Source organism: Balaenoptera acutorostrata, chromosome 8, assembly GCF_949987535.1.
Source record: "Balaenoptera acutorostrata chromosome 8, mBalAcu1.1, whole genome shotgun sequence".
Taxonomy (NCBI): Eukaryota; Metazoa; Chordata; class Mammalia; order Artiodactyla; family Balaenopteridae; genus Balaenoptera; species Balaenoptera acutorostrata.
The window spans coordinates 17384643-17405809 of record NC_080071.1 but is presented as its reverse complement, the minus strand read 5'-3'; the positions used below and the strand labels follow the sequence as shown (position 1 = coordinate 17405809).

The 21167-nt window shown below is 37.8% G+C and overlaps 1 protein-coding gene across 3 annotated transcripts in view; it reads right to left on the bottom strand.

The window, feature by feature from the left end:
• The window catches only part of KCNJ3 (potassium inwardly rectifying channel subfamily J member 3), a 166611-nt gene that overhangs the window by 37343 nt on the left and 108101 nt on the right, over positions 1–21167 (bottom strand). The window contains exon 3 of one of the 3 annotated variants that reach the window (XM_007183092.2): positions 15580–15644. The exons of the other annotated variants lie outside the window; for them this stretch is intronic. Within the exon in view, the coding sequence (XP_007183154.1) occupies positions 15586–15644 (59 nt within the window). The 3' untranslated portion in view covers positions 15580–15585. Of the gene's footprint in view, positions 1–15579; positions 15645–21167 lie in introns of those variants that run through there. 3 annotated transcript variants of the gene reach the window in all.

Genomic DNA, 21167 nt, shown 5'->3' with positions numbered 1-21167 from the left:
TGAGGACTAATAAAGCAGTGCGACAGAGTATGCATCCATATGTCGGGTGTCAAGAAACACCTCCCTGATGGGCAGATGTATAAATAAAGTAAGCAAAGGAAACCAGGAAAATATCTGGCAGAACAGGGGTTCAACAAAAGGACAGTAAATGCAAAGGCCCTGAATGGGTGTAAAGTTGGTAAGTATAAACAATAGTAAGGGGTCCCGTATGACTGAAGGGCAGAGTGTGAGGCTGTGAATGTTAAGAGTGAAGAAGTAAGGAAGTCTGCTCATGTGGACCTTGTAGAATGAAGGGAGGAGACCAGGATATGAGGAAGACAGGAAGGGGATCTGTCCCCAGTCAAATCACATGAGTGCTTCAAATATGTCTATGCATAAGTACACATAAGGTCAAAACTGGGTTGACTCATACATTTTCCACCTATTCAGCACTGACTCTTTCTGGTGAACAAGGGCATGTGTAATAAACCTATAAATCAATTACAAAGAAGGACACTGTTGAAAGCTGACTCTACAATCAATATTAATGTCTAATGCAGTTTTAGAAAGCAAAAAGAGGAGGTAAAGAACTGAATAAAATGCAGGAGAACCTATTTGCTATTACCAATTATTAATACAGATCTTTGGAACAGAATTAGCTGTTGATATTTTTTAAATTCCTGAGTACTCTCTATAGCAGAATTAATAACCATATATGTTTACCTTTTTAGGACTGAGTTTAATTCAAAACATACATTGAAGAAGCTAAGAAGAACTTCTTCCTTAAGGAGAAAAAAAATGGATACAGAAAACTAATTATATTGAAATACAGCTTTAAAGGAAATGTTTATATTGAATACAAGTCAAACAAATTAGGCAACTCTACTCTCCTATCTGCCTAACTCCTGGGGGCCACAGCAGCTATTCCTGAACTTTCAACATGCCATAAATACACCAGCCTTGCTTCTGTGGAAGTCATGGTGCCTACTTTAACTGTCTTACCTATTCATGGCTGTGATCTTTTCCAGAATTGCTTTCTGGCTCTAAAAGTCTTTTGTTAAATTGCCAGCTTACAATAAATCCTTTTGTTACCACTGTATTCCTAGGATTTACAAAGATCTTAAAATGGTCCTGGGTGGTCACCTTTCACAATAATGCACCTAACATCACTGATTGTATATTTTCACCCGAAGACCCTGGAAGGCATTTCTACTGAGATAATTATAAAAGAAAAAGACCGAAAAGTGAGCAAAAATAATTTTATCAGCTTACTATATTGATTTCCTCCTTTAACATACTTTATTTTTATATTCTACAAATCACCATGACTTATACTATTATTACCCCTGTACATTATATTAAGCATGATATATTCGAAAGCTTTGTGAGTAATTCATAAAATGACATTTGTCCCCTAGGAATGGAGCTATGTCATCTATGTTAAAAGTCACACAATTAAGTAAAAACCAAGAGAAATCACTCAATTTAGTTAATAAAGAAAAGCTACCTCTTTAAAAAATGTGTGCATCAGGTAATAATCTTGGCAGATGTTTTGAGGAAGTAATGACAGGATAGAAGAGAATGTGTGAAGACTGGAATTGGTGACACCATTTAGTTAAAGAGATATGTAGTAACTGCACAGTGAGTGGCAACTGTGTAGACAGCACAACCAGTTGATCAGTATACACATTTTTAAAGCTACAGGTTGTGACTATTTATCTGGGGCATGTAAACCCAATTTTGTAACACACTATTATAAGGATAATGCATTTATCTCTGATGCAGTCGGGATACAATGTGTAGTTCTTTATATGTGAGGAAGATGCCAGTTGACACCATCAGAGTTTGTAACTCAAAATCTCCTCCACTCTTAACATTTTGTCCTTAGGGCAAAAAGGTTGCATTTATAAGATCAATCACAAGAGTTACGCATTTCAGTTTCTATAGTGAAATTTGTTTCGACTTACTGGATGATGTCAACATCTAATACATGTTATTTCATATTTTGCTGAGAAAATTGTAAAACTGACCCCAAATAATAACAAATGTATCTTGAACAGTGGCATATTACCATATCTATCTAAAGTTATGCTTTATCAGAATTCACCAAAGTAAGCAAAAACACGTAAGAGAAAGGGGAAAAAATGACTTAAATTCAGATCCTAATAGAAGTAAATTCTGCCAAATAGAATGTGGAAAGAATCAGACAATGGAAAGGTGACTGATTCATGATTCCAGAAACAAGTGGAGCAGCTCTTAGAGGACCATGAATATCATGCTCTCCAAGAAGAGACTTCATGGGCAGTGGGTTCCTGTCAGCTACTCTTCAAGTAAGGCTTATGGTTTGCACTTGGAAAAGACCGCTGTGCCAGGCAGAGAGAAACTGGGGCATGGCTGAAAGCTGGTTACTAATGAGGGCACACAGGGTAGGGAAAAAACAAAACAAAAAACATGGGACAGCAGCCCCTGCTGATGACTAAGTATACGAAAGAAACTCTAGCCATCGGAAACGATGCTTAGGGGTGTGAAATCCAGCTACTGTGTAACCTGGGTTAATAAGTTAACTTCAATTCCTTACTAACATCAATTCCTGCATCTGAAAAACAGGAATGACAATAATAATACTTAGCTTGTGGATACTGCCTGGATTAACAGAGACATTGAGTGAAAAGGAGTAACAATATATGAGATACACAGGAAGTGCTCAATAAATGTTAGTTTTGATCATTATTATTGATAATATCCATAATATGTGTAATGAAGCTTTTATTGCCCCTTTTCCAGCTTCATTCACTGACTATGTCATATGTTAGGCAATCTGACATATGACATAGCAAAATGAAGTGTCGACAAACTAATGTCTCTTCACCTGGGTTTAGGAGAACCAAATTAATCAAAACAAACTTTTGTAGAGCCCATATCAACTCCCAGAATTGTACTGTGCTTTTAAGAATGAGAAAAGAGAAAGATCTGTCAATGTTTAAAAAGATTCTTTAGTCTGAAAAAACGGGGTTACCCTGGAGACTCAGAATCACTGTCTTACCATGAAACCAATATCCTACAAGAAATATGAAACAACTTTAGAATGTTTCTAATTTGCCTTAACAGAACTCAAAATATTCTGCAGCTCTCACAATAGAATGGTCATAATACACTAGGAAAGCTTGGATCAAGATTTTTTTTTAAGATTTCTTTAAAATTAAAAAAAATACATATGCATATATTTAAATACATATATATGTATATATATATTAATTTTTGTCCTTATGCTTCTTTTTCAACTAACAAATAGGATACTTTCATTATCCTCCACACTGTGACAAGGCAGTCTGTCAAAATTTCCTTGATTATATAAGTGCCTGTTTGGGTCTACTGAGCTTTTGATTACACCTGCATTCATTTTAGAGATCAATTTAAGTAAAGTTTTACTTAAATTCTAATATTGATTCTTCTCATTGAGGGTGATGACAGTCAAATTTTCTTTTGTATAATAATCAGTCTAAGGAATAAATAAATGCCACTCAATTATTTTTGTAATGCTCTTAGAATAGGTCCTAAAATTTCTTTTCAAGTTGATTCAAGGTATTTTGTATTTTTCGTAAAGTAAATCGTTTTCCTCTTACAGAATTTTCTATCTAGTTGTCACCCCCAGGAAATGCTGCTAAATGAGACTTTTTCCTTTGCCCATCAATTGACACCTAGGGAACAATCTAAAACCCAAGGAGGTTTTTAGTATTTTTTTAATTTTTATTTTAAAGAGAACTTCAAGCAACAGGGGCCAAACCCTTCCTCCAGGCTTCTTAAGTGTGGCAGAATTGGAAGAAATACCACCAGTTTCTGTTGCACACCTGCAATTCTCCTTCTCCTATCCTTTTTCACTGACAGCTCAAAGCACACTGAAAATTGCTTCTTTCCTGGACATTTCTGAAACCTGAAGGCTTGCTGGAGCAACTCATGGTGATGGGACAAGAAGGGACAAAATGTGTGTGTGTGTGGGGGGGGGTCATGGTTAGCTGATAGGGGCCAAAGGGAGACCAAGCTGCTGCTCTCCAAGGAAGTGATGCTGGGGCTTGAAACAAAGTTGAAAACTATTCCCAAACACTCCTCTCTTTCCTGAGGAACTACTTCATTAGCAGAGGCTCCCAAAGCATAAAAGCATAAGGGACCACTTTAGAGGCATCACTTTCTCATCCCTATCACATTTCATACAACCTGTCTTTTTTTTTTTTTTTTTCAGATTCATTTGATATTTTCTTGTTTTAATTTAATTTATTTTTAATAGAAGTATAGTTGATTTACAATGTTGTATTAGGGACCTAATTAAATTTAAAAGCTTTTGCACAGTAAAGGAAACTGTAAACAAAACAAAAAGACAACCTACAGAATGGGAGAAAATATTTGCAAACAATGCGACTGACAAGGGATTAATCTCCAAAATATATGTACAAATATATACAAATAGCTCATACAGCTCAATATCAAACAAACAAACAAAAAAAAGAAAAGAGCCAGCCCAATCAAAAAACTGGGCAGAAGATCTAAATAGACATTTCTCCAAAGAAGACATACAGATGGCCAAAAGGCACATGAAAAATGCTCAACATCACTAATTATAAGAGAAATTCAAATCAAAACTACAATGAGGTATCACCTCACACCGGTCAGAATGGCCATCATCAAAAAGTCCAAAACCTATCATTTAACACTTGCCATGTCTCCTATCTTTCTTTTGACCATGCGTTTCAGATTTAGGTGTCCCCAAAATACTCTTAATGGCCTTTCCCCACTCAGGTCCCTCACCTGAATCCAGGTGTCAATCAGAGTATACCTGGGTTTAAGTGAGTCTTTTACACTGTGCTTAGAGTACTGCTTGGAACATAGTAAATATACAGTTAAATTAATAAATACATAAAGGTTGAAAGATAGTTATCCAGGCTTTATCCCACACAGGAAAAAACCTAGTCATCCTATTTCTGCTCTGGACCAGAGAATGCAAGAGACATCATAATAATAAGCTCTAAAATAAGCTTTAACTTGGAATAGCGGAAGGACCACACATGACGACTGGCAAATAAAATGCTTTTATTCTGATAAAACTTTATAAGAGAGTGAGGACCAGAGCACTTGCCAGGAAAGTAAGTTTTATGTATTTATCTATTATAGTTTCTTTTTACAGATCTAATTAATAGCTTACTCACAACTGAGCTCAAATTAATATTTAAATTACATTTCCATCTAGTTAATTTTGGTTTGATTTTTATTTTTTTCTTCACGTGAACTTTATATTTTTGAACACTTTTTAAATAGTAAACCAACTGTTATAGTACCATTTAATGATTTTTTAAAAATAAATATTGATTTGAAATGCCAAGTTTAAGATATGCTGAATCTATTTCTGGGTCTTCTGCTCTGATTAACTTTTCTTTCTGTTCCTATGATAGTATTATTTTAAGAACATAAACTCTTAATTTCATAAATTGCATTAATAATTAGCCCTTAATTTAGCCTATCCAGTAGGACATGTTTTTAAATGTGCCCTTGTCTTGCCAGTTTTTCTTACTCTTTAACCTTAATGTAGAGAACAAATCTTAATCACCTTTAACCATGTTTAGTGCCCTGCACATATATATGTGGTACGGAACTAAATTTTGGAAAAATATAAGTAAATAACATAAAAATGTAAGTTAAATAAATATGTATATATACAATACACATTTTTTCAATGATGTGAAATTTCATATTCATTATGTGAAATAGGTAATGTTATTTCTTTATGAAGATTCATACAAATGTATAAAAACTTGTATAAACTAGGTATGTAATACTAGTTCTTTGAATATCAGGTAAAGATAAAATATTTTATTCTAGGAAGTATGTTTATTATTGATGTATATTAGCACACAGTCAAGAAGGCTTTGGGTTTCAGTTTAAAGTTAATTTTAAAAAAAGACACAGTGTGGGATGTTCAAGATGGCAGAGGAGTAAGACGTGGAGATCACCTTCCTCCCCACAAATACATCAAAACTACATCTACATGTGGAACACTCCTACAGTACACCTACTGAACGCTGGCAGAAGACCTCAGACTTCCCCAAAGGCAAGAAACTCCCCACATACCTGGGTAGCGCAAAAGAAAAAAGAAAAAACAGAGACAAAAGAATAGGGACGGGACCTGCACCAGTGGGAGGGAGCTGTGAAGGAGGAAAAGTTTCCACACACTAGGAAGCCCCTTCACTGGGGGAGACGGGGGTTGTGCAGGGGTGAAGCTTCAGAGCCACAGAGGAGAGCGCAGCAACAGGGGTGTGGAGGGCAAAGCGGAGAGACTCCCGCACAGAGGATCAGTGCCAACCAGCACTCACCAGCCCGAGAGGCTTGTCTGCTCACCTGCCAGGGCGGGCGGGGCTGGGAGCTGAGGCTTGGGCTTCGGTCAGATCCCAGGGAGAGGACTGGGGTTGGCTGTGTGAACACAGCCTGAAGGGGGGTAGTGCGCCACAGCTAGCCGGGAGGGAGCCCGGGAAAAAGTCTCGAACTGCCTAAGAGGCAAGAGACCATTGTTTCGTGAGGAGAGGGGATTCAGAGCACCACCTAAATGAGCTCCAGAGATGTGCAGAGCCGCGACTATCAGTGCGGGATCCCAGAGACGGGCGTGAAACACTAAGGTTGCTGCTGCCGCCACCAAGAGGCCTGTGTGCAAGTACAGGTCACTATCCACACCTCCCCACCCAGGAGTCTGTGCAGCCCGCCACTCCCAGGGTCCCGTGATCCAGGGACAACATCCCCGGGAGAACACATGGCACACCTCAGGCTGTTGCAACGTCATGCCGGCTTCTGCCTCCGCAGGCTTGCCCCGCATTCCGTACCCATCACTCCCCCTAACCTGGGTGAGCCAGAGCCCCCTAATCAGCCGCTTTTTAAACTCCTCCTGTCTGGGCAAACAACAGATGCCAGAGGGCGATCTACATGCAGAGGCAGGGCCAACACCAAAGCGGAACCCCAGGAGCTGTGCAAACAAAGAAAGGGAAATTTCTCCCAGCAGCCTCAGGAGCCACAGATTAAATCTCCACAATCAACTTGATGTACTCTGCATCTGTGGAATACCTGAATATACAACAAATCATCCCAAAAGTGAGGCGGTGGACTTTGGGAGCAACTGTAGAATTGGGGTTTGCTTTCTGCATCTAATTTGTTTCTGTATCATGTTTATCATAGTTTAGTATTTAGAGCTTATTGTCATTGGTTGATTTGTTTATTGATTTCGTTGCTCTCTTCCTTTATTTTTAATATATATATATAATTTTTTTCCTTTTTCTCTTTTTGTGAGTGTGTATGTGTATGCTTCTTTGTGTGATTTTGTCTGTATAGGTTTGCTTTTACCACTTGTCCTAGGTTTCTGTCTGTCCGTTTTTATTTTATTTTATTTATTTTCTTAGTATAGTTTTTAGCACTTGATATTATTGCTGGATTTGTTTATTGGTTTCCTTGTTCTCTTATTTCCTTTCTTTTTTTATTACTTTTTTAAATTTTAATAAATTTTTTAATTTTTCATTTAAAAACTTTATTTATTTTATTTTATTTTATTTTTTCTCTCTTTCTTTTTCTCCCTTTTCTTCTGAGCCATGTGGCTGACAGGGTCTTGGTGCTCCGGCCGGGTGTGAGGCCTGAGCCTCTGAGGTGGGAGAGCTGAGTTCAGGACACTGGACCACCAGAGACCTCCCGACCCCACATAATATCAATCAGTGAGAGTTCTCCCAGAGATCTCTGTCTCAACACTAAGACCCAGCTCCATTCAATGACCAGTGGGCTCAAGTGCTGGACAACCCATGCCAAACAACTAGCAACACAGGAACACAACCACACCAATTAGCAGAGGGGCTGCCCTAAAATCATAATAAGTTCACAGACACCACAAAACACACCGCCAGACATGGTCCTGCAACCAGAAAGACAAGATCCAGCCTCATCCACCAAAACACAGGCACCAATCCCCTCCACCAGGAAGCCTACTCAACCCACTGAACCAACCTTACCCACTGGGAGCAGACAGCAAAAACAATGGACCTGCAGCCTGCGAAAAGGAAATTCCAAACACAGTTAAGTTAAGCAAAATGAGAAGACAGAGAAATACCCTGCAAATGAAGGAGCAAGGTAAAAACCCACCAGACCAAACAAATGAAGAGGAAACAGGCAGTCTACCTGAAAAAGAATTCAGAGTAAGGATACAAAAGATGATACAAAATCTTATAAATAGAATGGAGAAGATACAAGAAACGTTTAATAAGGACCTGGAAGAACTAGAGAGCAAACAAACAATGATGAAACACAAAATAAATGAAATTTAAATTTCTCTACAAGGAATCAATAGCAGAATAACTGAGTCAGAAGAACAGATAAGTGACCTGGAAGATACAGTAGTGGAAATAACTACCACAGAGCAGAATAAAGAAAAAAGAATGAAAAGACTTGAGGACAGTCTCAGAGAGCTCTAGGAAAACATTAAACACACCAACATTCGAATTATAGGGGTCCTAGAAGAAGAAAAGAAAAAGAAAGGGTCTGAGAAAATATTTGAAGAGATTATAGTTGAAAACATCCTTATTATGGGAAAGGAAATAGTCAAGTCCAGGAAGCGCAGAGAGTCCAATACAGGATAAATCCAAAGAGAAACATGCCAAGACATATACTAATCAAACTATCAAAAATTAAATACAAAGAAACATATTAAAAGAGCAAGGGAAAAGCAACAAATAACACACAGGGGAATCCCCATAAGGATAAGAACTGATCTTTCAGCAGAAACTCTGCAAGCCAGAAGGGAGTGGCAGGACATATTTAGAGTGATGAAAGGGAAAAAATTATAACCAAGATTACTCTACCCAACAAGGATCTCATTCAGACTCGACAGAGAAATTAAAACCTTTACAGACAAGCAAAAGCTAAGAGAATTCAGCACCACCAAACCAGCTTTACAACCAATGCTAAAGGAAGTTCTCTAGGTAGGAAACATAAGAGAAGGAAAACACCTACAATAACAAATCCAAAACAATTAAGAAAATGATAATAGGAACATACATATCGACAATTACCTTAAATGTAAATGGATTAAATGCTCCAAACAAAAGACATAGACTGGCTGAATGGATACAAAAACAAGATCCATATATATGCTGTCTACATGAGACACACTTCAGACTTAGGGACACATACAGACTGAAAGTGAGGGGATGGAAAAAGATATTCCATGCAAATGGAAATCAAAAGAAGGCTGGAGTAGCAATTCTCATATCAGACAAAATAGACTTTAAAATACACTATTACATGAGACAAAGAAGGACACTACATAATGATCAACGGATCAATTCAAGAAGAAGATATAACAACTGTAAATATTTATGCACCCAACACAGGAGCACCTCAGTACATAAGGCAAATGCTAACAGCCATAAAAGGGGAAATCGACAGTAACACAATAATAGTAGGGGACTTTAACACCCCACTTTCACCAATGGATAGATCATCCAAAATGAAAATAAATAAGGAAACACGAGCTTTAAATCACATATTAAACAAGATGAACTTAATTGATTTTTATAGGACATTCCATCCAAAAACAACAGAATACACTTTCTTCTCAACTGCTCGTGGAACATTCTCCAGGATAGAACATATCTTGGGTCATGAATCAAGCCTTGGTAAATTTAAGAAAATTGAAATCATATCAAGTGTCTTTTCCAACCACAACATTATGAGACTAGATATCAATTTCTGGAGGAAAAAAATCTGTTAAAAAACACAAACACATGGAGGCTAAACAATATGTTACTAAATAACCAAGAGATGACTGAAGAAATCAAAAAGAAAATCAAAAAATGCCTAGAAGCAAATGACAATGAAAACACGATGACCCAAAACATATGGGATGCAGCAAAAGCTGGTCTAAGAGGGAAGTTTATAGAAATACAATCTTACCTCAAGAAACAAGAAACACCTCAAATAAGCAACCTAATCTTACACCTAAAGCAATTAGAGAAAGAAGAAAAAAAAAAAAACCCAAGTTAAGAGAAGGAAAGAAATCATAAAGATCAGATCAGGAATAAATGACAAAGACATGAAGAAAATGATAGGAAATATCAATAAAACTAAAAGCTGGTTCTTTGAGAAGGTAAACAAAATTGATAAACCATAATCCAGACTCATCATGAAAAAAAGGGAGAAGACTCAAATCAATAGAATTAGAAATGAAAAAGGAGAAGTAACAACTGACACTGCAGAAATACAAAGGATCATGAGAGATTAGCACAAGCAACTATATGCCAATAATATGGAAAACCTGGAAGAAATGGAGAAGTTCTTAGAAAAGCATAACCTTCCAAGACTGAACCAGGAAGAAATAGAAAATTTGAAAAGACCAATCACAAGCACTGAAATTGAAACTGTGATTAAAAATCTTCCAACAAACAAAAGCCTAGGACCAGATGGTTTCACAGGCAAATTCTATCAAACATTTAGAGAAGAGCTAACACCTATCCTTCTCAAACTCTTCAAAAATATAGCAGAGGGAGGAACACTCCCAAACTCATTCTATGAGGCCACCATCACCCTGATACCAAAACCAGACAGAGATGTCACAAAGAAAGAAAACTACAGGCCAATGTCACTGATGAACATAGATGCAAAAATCCTCAACAAAATACTAGCAAGCAGAATCCAACAGCACATTAAAAGGATCATACACCATGATGAAGTGGGGTTTATCCCCAGAATGCAAGGATTCTTCAATCTATCCAAATTAATCAATGTGATACACCATATTAACAAATTGAAGGAGAAAAACCACATGATCATCTCAATAGATGCAGAAAAAGCTTTCGACAAAATTCAACACCCATTTATGATAAAAACTCTCCAGGGAGTAGGCATAGAGGGAACCTACCTCAACATTATAAAGGCCATATATGACAAACCCACAGCCAACATCGTTCTCAATAGTGAAAAACTGAAACCATTTCCACTAATATCAAAAACAAGACAAGGTTGCCCACTCTCACCACTAGTATTCAACATAGTTTTGGAAGTTTTAGCCATAGCAATCAGAGAAGAAAAAGAAATAAAAGGAATCCAAATCAGAAAAGAAGAAGTAAAACTGTCAGTGTCTGTAGATGACATGATACTATAGATAGAGAATCCTAAAGATACTACCAGAAAACTACTAGGACTAATCAATGAATTTGATAAAGTAGCAGGATACAAAGTTAATACACAGAAATCTCTTGCATTCCTATACACTTATTGTGAAAAATCTGTAAGAGAAATTAAGGAAGCACTCCCATTTACCATTGCAACAAAAAAAATAAAATGCCTAGGAATAAACCTACCTAAGGAGACAAAAGACCTGTATGCAGAAAACTATAAGACACTGATGAAAGAAATTAAAGATGACACAAACAGATGGAGAGATATACCATGTTCTTGGATTGGAAGAATCAACATTGTGAAAATGACTATACTACCCAAAGCAATCTACAGATTCAATTCAATCCCTATCAAACTACCAATGACATTTTTCACAGAACTAGAACAAAAAATTTCACAATTTTTATGGAAACACAAAAGATCCCAAATAGCCAAAGCCATCATGAGAAAGAAAAACAGAGCTGGAGGAATCAGGCTCCGTGATTTCAGACTATACTACAAAGCTACAGTAATCAAGTCAGTATGGTACTGGCACAAAAACAGAAATGTAGATCAATGGAACAGGGTAGAGAGCCCACAGATAAACCCACACACATCTGGTCACCTTATCTTTCATAAAGGAGGCAAGAATATACAATGGACTAAAGACAGCCTCTTCAATAAGTGGTGCTGGGAAAACTGGACAGCTACCGTAAAAGAACGAAATTTGAACACTCCCTAACACCATGCAAAAAAATAAACTCAAAATGGATTAAAGACCAAAATGTAAGGCCAGGCACTATATTACTCTTAGAGGAAAACATAGGTGGAACACTCTATGACATAAATCACAACAAGATCCTTTTGACCCAACTCCTAGAGAAATGGAAATAAAAACAAAAATAAACAAATGGGACCTAACGAAACTTAAAAGATTTGCACAGCAAAAGAAACCATAAACAAGACGAAAAGCCATTTCTTGCAATGGGAGAAAATATTTGCAAACGAAGCAACTGACAAAGGATTAATCTACAAAATATACAAGCAGCTCATGCAGCTCAATATCAAAAAAACAAACAACCCAAACCAAAAATGGGCAGAAGACCTAAATAGACATTTCTCCAAAGAAGATATACAGATTGCCAAGAAACACATGAAAGGATGCTCAACATCACTAATATTAGGGAAATGCAAATCAAAACTGCAATGAGGTATCACCTCACACAGGTCAGAATGGCCATCATCAAAAAATCTACAAACAGTAAATGCTGGAGAGGGTGTGGAGTAAAGGGAACCTTCTTGCACTGTTGGTGGGAATATAAATTGATACAGCCACTATGGAGAACAGTATGGAGTTTCCTTAAAAAACTAAAAATAGAACTACCATACGACCCAGCAATCCCACTACTGGGCATATACCCTGAGAAAACCATAACTCAAAAAGAGTCATGTACCACAATATTCATTGCAGCTCTATTTACAATAGCCAGGACATGGAAGCAACCTAAGTGTCCATCGACAGATGAATAGATAAAGAAGATGTGGCACATATATACAATGGAATATTACTCAGCCATAAAAAGAAATGAAATTGAGTTATTTGTAGTTCAGTGGATGGACCTAGAGTCTGTCATACAGAGTGAAGTAAGTCAGAAAGGGAAAAACAAATACTGTATGCTAACACATATATATGGAATCTAAAAAAAAAAAATGGTTCTGAAGAACCTGGGGGCAGGACAGGAATAAACACACAGAGGTAGCGAGTGAATTTGAAGACACGGGAGGGGGAAGGTTAAGCTGGGACAAAGTGAGAGAGTGGCATGGACATATATACACTACCAAATGTAAAATAGATAGCTAGTGGGAGGCAGCCCCATAGCACAGGGAGACCAGCTCAGTGCTCTGTGACCACATAGAAGGGAGGGATAGGGCGGGTGGGAGGGAGACACAAGAGGGAGGAGATATGGAGATGTGTGTATACATAATGCTGATTCACTTTGTTATACAGCAGAAATTAACACACTCTTGTAAAGCAATTATACTCCAATAAAGATGTTTTAAAAAAAAAAGAAAGACACCATTGACCTTTCTGCTTCTGATAGAAAAGTGGTGAATAAAAGAAAAACCCCAAGCCAAAGCTTTCTATTGTAGATGTTGCTGAAAGAAAAACCTGACTACTCTGTCCATCCAATGTTACTTATTCTCAGCCTTGTATGCGTGTTTCTGATAATTGCTTTTGTAAAGAATTCACTTTGCCTCTCAATTTGGCAATTAACCTGATTATCTTATGTAATTAGCTTACTGTGTAGTCTAGCACTCTTTAGGCGATATCATTCCCTCCTCTTCCCAGTTTTCTGCCTATTGAAATGAAGTTCTCTTCGAGCTGAGATATTGGGGAAACCCCTCTCACTCGGTCTTACTTATCTGACTGGGGAGATCAGTAGAAAGAACCGGGTGACTTATCAGGAGTTGAAGGTTTTCGTCCTGCTGCCCTTCCTCTGCTATGTGGTAAGATGCCCACTCTGGGCAGGGTTGCCTGCAGTGCCTAGAGCTGGTGAAATAAGCTGATGGGGCAGCATGAAGCAGCTGCTATTCCAATCTGCTTAGCCAACCCCAGCTATATCACTGTGACCTACGAAACTAAACTGTGTCATGTGTTTAGCTTTCCAGACCACTTACCTACCTACTTCTGACAATGATACAACATTTGCCACAAAAACTGCCCAGCATTAAGCCAGCAGTCCAGGTATTTGGTGGACATTTCATGCTTCTCCTCATCCTTAAATGCTAGTGTCATTAAGAAGTGGCATGGATTTTGAAAAACTACTCTGAAAAAGATTTTTGATTGCACCTCCCTCACCTTCTTCTGATTCACACACCTTAGTAAAGGCAGTTTACTAAATATGGCAGTTTTCCCAAATAGTTCATCTTTTCTTGGTCATCTCTTGGGTAATGATCAGGACCACAGGGTTGAGGAGTTATATAGACCTCTTTTTGAAACTTTCAGATCCCATCGTACCATTCCTGCCCACAGCGCTTCTTTTTCTCCTCTAATAACAGCCTCAGGCCAGCTTGGCAGGTAATTTCTGAGTGGCAGCCTGGCCAAAAGGTGGCCTATGGAATTCAAACTTAATTCTGGTTCAGCCACCTGAATTCTATTGTTGGGTTGCTATGGTCCTCAGGTCATAAAGATAATAATCACTAGGTTGAATACACTGATGTCTGAGTCCATGACAGAGACCCATGTGAGGCAAGGCGGGGGGTGGGGTTTATTAATGCATCTGAAAAAATGTTATCAAAGTGCCCTCATCCCTCTTCCATCTGACACTCTGGATGAAAGGTCTGGATGCATGGAGAGGATGGTTAGAGGAAAGGTGAATTTATAGTTACCAGAACGGGATATGCTGATTTTATGGGAGTACAGGGAGAGTAACAATGCCAACATCTGGGGAGGGATCACCTTAGAACTCAGGAGGTTCAGAGCAGGAAGGGACATTAATGATCTTTCACCTTTACAAGCCATTCTGGAGCCTTCTTCACAAAAAAAGAAAAATAGCCAGGTACACTCTCCCAAAGGGTAGTAAACTGCTTACATTTAAATGACTCCTAGATCTGCCATTCCCCATGAAATGGTGGTGACCCTGACTTGATCTCCAGGTTCTATAACTTTATAGAGAAGTCAATCAGAAGCATGAGAAGGTGGTCCCAGCTCCTGCAGCTCCCATGCAAAATGCCTTTCACCACCTCTAAGTGTCTCCCCACCTCCATTCCCATCTTTCTCACTAGGTTATTCCACAGGACGGATGAGTGTCACCTGGCAGGTGGTTTAGAAAAATAATATAGGTCAGACTGACTGCCATCAGACAATCCTTCTGAAGACACAGGCCGAACTAGAATTGGGGAACTTAAGATTTACCAGCTGGCCAGGAGGCCACGTTGGAAATACTGTTACCCTGTGTCCCCTGACTGACGTAGATCATACTCGGGGTGAACAGGCATTGCAATTAACGCCTTCCTTCCAGGGGCACCACGTTTGCCTCTGGGACTGTACTAGTTGTGTGGAAACCAGATATTAACTTGTCTGTAAATTGCTTTGACTTGTATCTTAGGAGTGGTCAAAAGAGTCCTTCAAGTGTTTAAGGAAACACTACCAGTGGATCTTGTAGTTCTCAGATGACTGCGGAGATTTCCTGGGAATGGGACACCCTTAGTTACATGGGAAGCTCCCAGGAGGGATGAATGACTGACTTCTGGTATATTTACTCATTGGGTAGTTATCCCTACAATAGGGGCCATCCAATTAGGAAAAGTGGTAAGAAATGTGTCCTTAACTAGATGAAGTCATCAATGATACTACTTTGAACATAGAAGGTATTTAGGTCAGTTTCAACTCACTGGCCAAGACTGTTATGGAAGATTGTCCTACACATCCTTCTTTCAGACCAAGGTGGAACGGGTGAAATCCTTAATACATCTCTGTACCTGGAGTAATTCCTCTGAAAAAAAGAAAGGTTAATGCAGAGACTTAAAGAGAAAGTCGTGTGCCTTTCTAAAGTATATACCCTGGTTTTTATGGAATTTGTTCAGCTGGCTGAGTCTGGGACCCTGGGGGTCATGTTTGAGGTCGATGCTGCAGGTTGGCTCCATGCCGCTGTTTGGAGTCCTGGCTTTAATTAAATGTTCTATGAGACAAATTGAACTAATATAGGTCTAGTCTCTTGATCAGATTAACCAGAGTGGCCCACAGGGTGGAATATTCATGTAAAAATTTGAATACAGATAAGAAAGTGTAGGGTTAAAGGGTATTTTGAGGGGAGAGGCAGTCTGCCTGGGCTCTGCGTATACCTGCATGTTCTTGCTGAGTGTGCCAAATGCAGAGCTTATCCATCTCCTGATACTGAGCAGTTTTTCTAGTTAGTCACAGAAGCAACTAAGTAGGCCAAGTCCACCAGAGTGTGACAACCACGTAGCTGCTTGCTCTCCAATGGAAGAGGGATCTGCTTTTCTGCCATGTGCTGTGATATTTGCTGCTTGCTCAAAAAGTACGTGTCCATGGGTTTCTCAGCTGTGAAACAAACCCACTGCATGTACAGCATCTCTCTGGGCCCATTGCATGGCCCTAGTGGGACATGGGAGGCATGGGGGGCAGACAAATATGCTGATGCTCATGCTGCTTTCTGTGCCATGTGTCATAAGGTTCATTGTCTCCAACTGAGGAGTCTTGTGCCTTCTGCCAGCATGCATGTAATGGTGGTCAGCTGACTTGTTAGCTTGCAAATAGGGTAAAATCAAGTTTCAGAACCTTCACAGTTCTTGAGAGAAACAACCCTATTTTGAATGGGATATAACCGTATTCTATTTAAACATCTCTTCATCGTCTTCCAAAAAAAATAACCTGAATATGTCCTTATAATTCATAAAAGGCACACTAGCTATAAAGTGGCTGGACTAGAATTTGACCCACAAATATGGACACAGAACATATTTTTAACTACTTTCCTGTATTTCCTTGTATGTTTATGTCGTTTAAAAACATTGGAACATTTTGCATTTTATTTAGTAAATTTCCCATGTCTGTATTATGTAATCCTGTTTATAACTCATTAAACATCAACTTTTTCAAAGTCCTATTTTCTAAACTGGTAATCACTTTATTTAAAGTTGACAAATATTATCATCATTCTCTTTAATTTGTATATGATATATAAACTTTTTAAAAACAAACTATGTAACTGCAACATGCCCATGTTTCATATCACATTCTGTCACTTGAATAAAGCAAATAGTTAAAAGGAGTTTGATTCACTACTAAAAATAATTTAAATCGAGTTATATTACAGTCCTTTCATTGCAAAGCTCCAGAAAACTAGATACCAAGAGTTTACAAAGTAAAAATACATTCTTTTAGTTACTTTGTTACAATTTGTAATTCATAGGATGCGGCCACTTTGAAATTATCCCTGTACTACCATTGACTAATTAATCAAGAAGAGAAAAAGACAAATTTAAAATCATTTCAAAGTGTTATTGATATGTCTTCTGAAGCAGAAAAAGAAAAAAATACAGATACTTTCAGATACCCTATTTTGAGTACAAAATGAGTCATCTTCACAAGACTTCTACTTCATCTTAGCCCAGGGTTCTTCTAATACTTCCAGGTTTTTGCTCCTATCCAGCCACTTATACCATTTCAACAACAGAGCCACCACAGACTGATGGCAAAAACCTCATGAACACAAGAGGAAATTATTTTGCCCCAAATGTCCATCACTTCCTTTCAGTCCTCTCTTTAGTCTGTTACGTCAGGGTTTGTACAAAATACTGCAAATTCAACCCTATTTTTAAAAGTCTTTTCCCAGTTATTAAATCCACCTCTTTTGTACACATACCTATAGATTATGACTTTTCACATGCATGCATATTCCAATTGCTGAAGGGACTTCCTAGGAAAATTGTTCGTTCTTCTCAGGATTCCTTTCATTAGTACTTCAAAAAAGGTCCCTCTTTGGAGTTTTATAGAGCTCCATCTACCTCTTTATTTCCTCTGTCGATAGTTGCTTTCTGTCAAATTTAAATAAAAGTTATTTCTTATCTTCATGTTTTGAAATCTGATTTGGAAATGAACTTTTGGAAGAGAATCCATTTGCAACTTGGGAACTGCCTAAAATATTATATTAAAATATAGAAAAACTCAAATGATGTAATAATGGAAAACTGATAATGTGTGATTATTTTTTATTATAGCCTATTTATGTTTAATGTTAAAACGGGTTAGGCCAGGACCAGATGGCTTCACAGGCAAACTCGATCAAACATTTAAAGAAGAGCTAACACCTATCCTTCTCAAACTCTTCCCAATTTCATTCTACAAGGCCACCATCACCCTGACACCAAAACCAGACAAAGATATCACAAAAAATTGCAGGCCAATATCACTGATGAACATAGATGCAAAAATCCTAAACAAAATACTAGCAAATAGGATCCAACAACACATTAAAAGGATCATACACCATGATCAAGTGGGGTTTATTCCAGGAATGCAAGGATTCTTCAATATATGCAAATCAATCAATGTGATACACCATATTAACAAATTGAAGAATAAAAATCATATGACCATCTCAATAGATGCAAAAAAAGCTTTTGAAGAAATTCAACACCCACTTATGATAAAAAACTCTCCAGAAAGTGGGCATAGAGGGAACCTACCTCAACATGATAAAGACCATATATGACAAACCCACAGCAAACATCATTCTCAATGGTGAAAAACTGAAAGCATTTCCTCTAAGATCAGGAATAAGACAAGGATGTCCCCTCTTGCCATTATTATTCAACATAGTGTTGGAAGTCGTAGCCAAGGCAATTGGAGAAGAAAAAGAAATAAAAGGAATCCAAACTGGAAAAGAAGTAAAATGTCACTGTTTGCAGATGACATGATACTATACATAGAAAATCCTAAAGATGTTACCAGAAAACTCTAGAGCTCATCAAAGAATTTGGTAAAGTTGAAGGATACAAAATTAATGCACAGAAATCTCTTGCATTCTTATACACTAGCAACAAAAGATCCATAAGAGAAATTAAGGAAATAATCCCATTTACCATTGCAACAAAAAGAATAAAATACCTAGGAATAAACCTACCTAAGGAGACAAAAGACCTGTACTCAGAAAACTATGATACTGATGAAAGAACTCAAAGATGACACAAATATGGAGAGATATATCATGTTCTTGGATTGGAAGAATCAATATTGTGAAAATGACTATACTACCCAGAGCAATCTACAGATTCAATGCAATCCCTATCAAATTACCAATGGCATTTTTCACAGAACTAGAACAAAAAATTTTACAATTTGTACAGAAACACAAAAGACTCTGAATAGCCAAAGCAATCCTGAGAAAGAAAAACAGAGCTGGAGGAGTCAGGCTCCCTGACTTCAGACTATACTACAAAGCTACAGTCATCAAAACACTATGGGGGCTTCCCTGGTGGCACAGTGGTTGAGAATCTGCCTGCCAATGCAGGGGACACGGGTTCGAGCCCTGGTCTGGGAAGATCCCACATGCCGCAGAGCAACTAGGCCCATGAGCCACAATTACTGAGCCTGCGTGTCTGGAGCCTGTGCTCCGCAACAAGAGAGGCCGCAATAGTGAGAGGCCTGTGCACCGCGATGAAGAGTGGCCCCCACTTGCCGCAACTAGAGAAAGCCCTTGCACAGAAACGAAGACCCAACACAGCCATAAATAAATAAATAAATAATTCCAATTTTTAAAAAAAACAGTATGGTACTGGCACAAAAACAGAAATATAGATCAGTGGAACAGGATAGAAAGTCCAGAGATAAACCCATGCACCTATGGTCACCTAATCTATGACAAAGGAGGCAAGAATATACAATGGAGAAAAGACAGTCTCTTCAATACGTGGTGCTAGGGAAACTGGACAGCTACATGTAAAAGAATGAAATTAGAACACTCTCTAACACCATACACAAAAACAAACTCAAAATGGATTAAAGACCTAAATGTAAGGCTGGAAACTATAAAACTGTTAGAGGAAAACATAGGCAGAACACTCTATAACATAAATCACAGCAGGATCTTTTTTGATCCACCTCCTAGAGTAATGAAAATAAAAACAAAAATAAACAAATGGGATTAACTAAACTTAAAAGCTTTTGCATGGCAAAGGAGACCATAAACAAAACAAAAAGACAACCCTCAGAATGGGAGAAAATATTTGCAAATGAAGCAACTGACAAGGGATTAATCTCCAAAATATACAAGCAGCTCATGCAGCTCAATACCAAAAAAACAAACAACCCAATCAAAAAATGGGCAGAAGACCTAAATAGACATTTATGCAAAGAAGACATACAGATGGCCAACAAACACATGAAAAGATGCTCAACATCACTAATTATTAGAGAAATGTAAATCAAAACTACAATACGGTATCACCTCACACCGGTCAAAATGGCCATCATCAAAAAATCTAGAAACAATAAATGCTGGAGAGGGAGTCGAGAAAAGCGAACCTCAAACATGTAAATTGGTACCGCCACTATGGACAACAGTATGGAACATTCTTTAAAAAGTTAAAAATAGAGTTACCATATGACCTAGCAATCCCACTCCTAGGCATATACCTGGAGAAAACCAAAATTTGAAAAGATACATGCACCCCAATATTCATTTCAGCACTATTTAAAATACCCAGGGCATGGAAGCAACCTAAATATCCATCAACAGAGGAATGGATAAAGAAGATGTGGTACATATATACAACGGAATATTATTCAGCCATAAAAAAGAACAAAATAATGCCATTTATAGCAACATGGATGGACCTAGAGATTGTCATACTGAGTGAAGTAAGTCAGACACAGAAAGGCAAATATCATGATATCGCTTATATGTGGAATCTACAAAAAGGGTACAAATGAACTTGTTTACAAAACAGAAATAGAGTCACAGATGTAGAAAACAAACTTATGGTTACCAGGGAATAAGGGGAGGGAAGGATAAATTGGGAGATTGCGATTGACATATATACACTACTATATATAAAGTATATAACTAATAAGAACCTACTGTATAGCACAGGGAACTCTACTCAATACTCTGTAATGGCCTATATGGGAAAATAATCTACAAAAAGAGTGGATATATGTATATGTATAACTGATTCACCTTGCTGTACACCTGAAACTAACACACCATTATAAATCAACTATACTCCAATAAAAATTAAAAAAAAAAAAACACGTTAAGAACATGTCAAATGTTGGCAAGCATTCCTCCAATTGGGAACATGGTTTTGAGTGTAACTAATCCAGATTTCAACCTCAACACCATTGTTGTTTAGTATGTGCACATGGATAAACTCTTCCATTCCTTCCCTCTGGAATTATTCATCAGTAAAATGTGGATAACATCTACTTTACAGGGTTGGATGCTACATAAATAGCACCTTGCATGGTACCTGGCACTTACTCGTCACAGCGG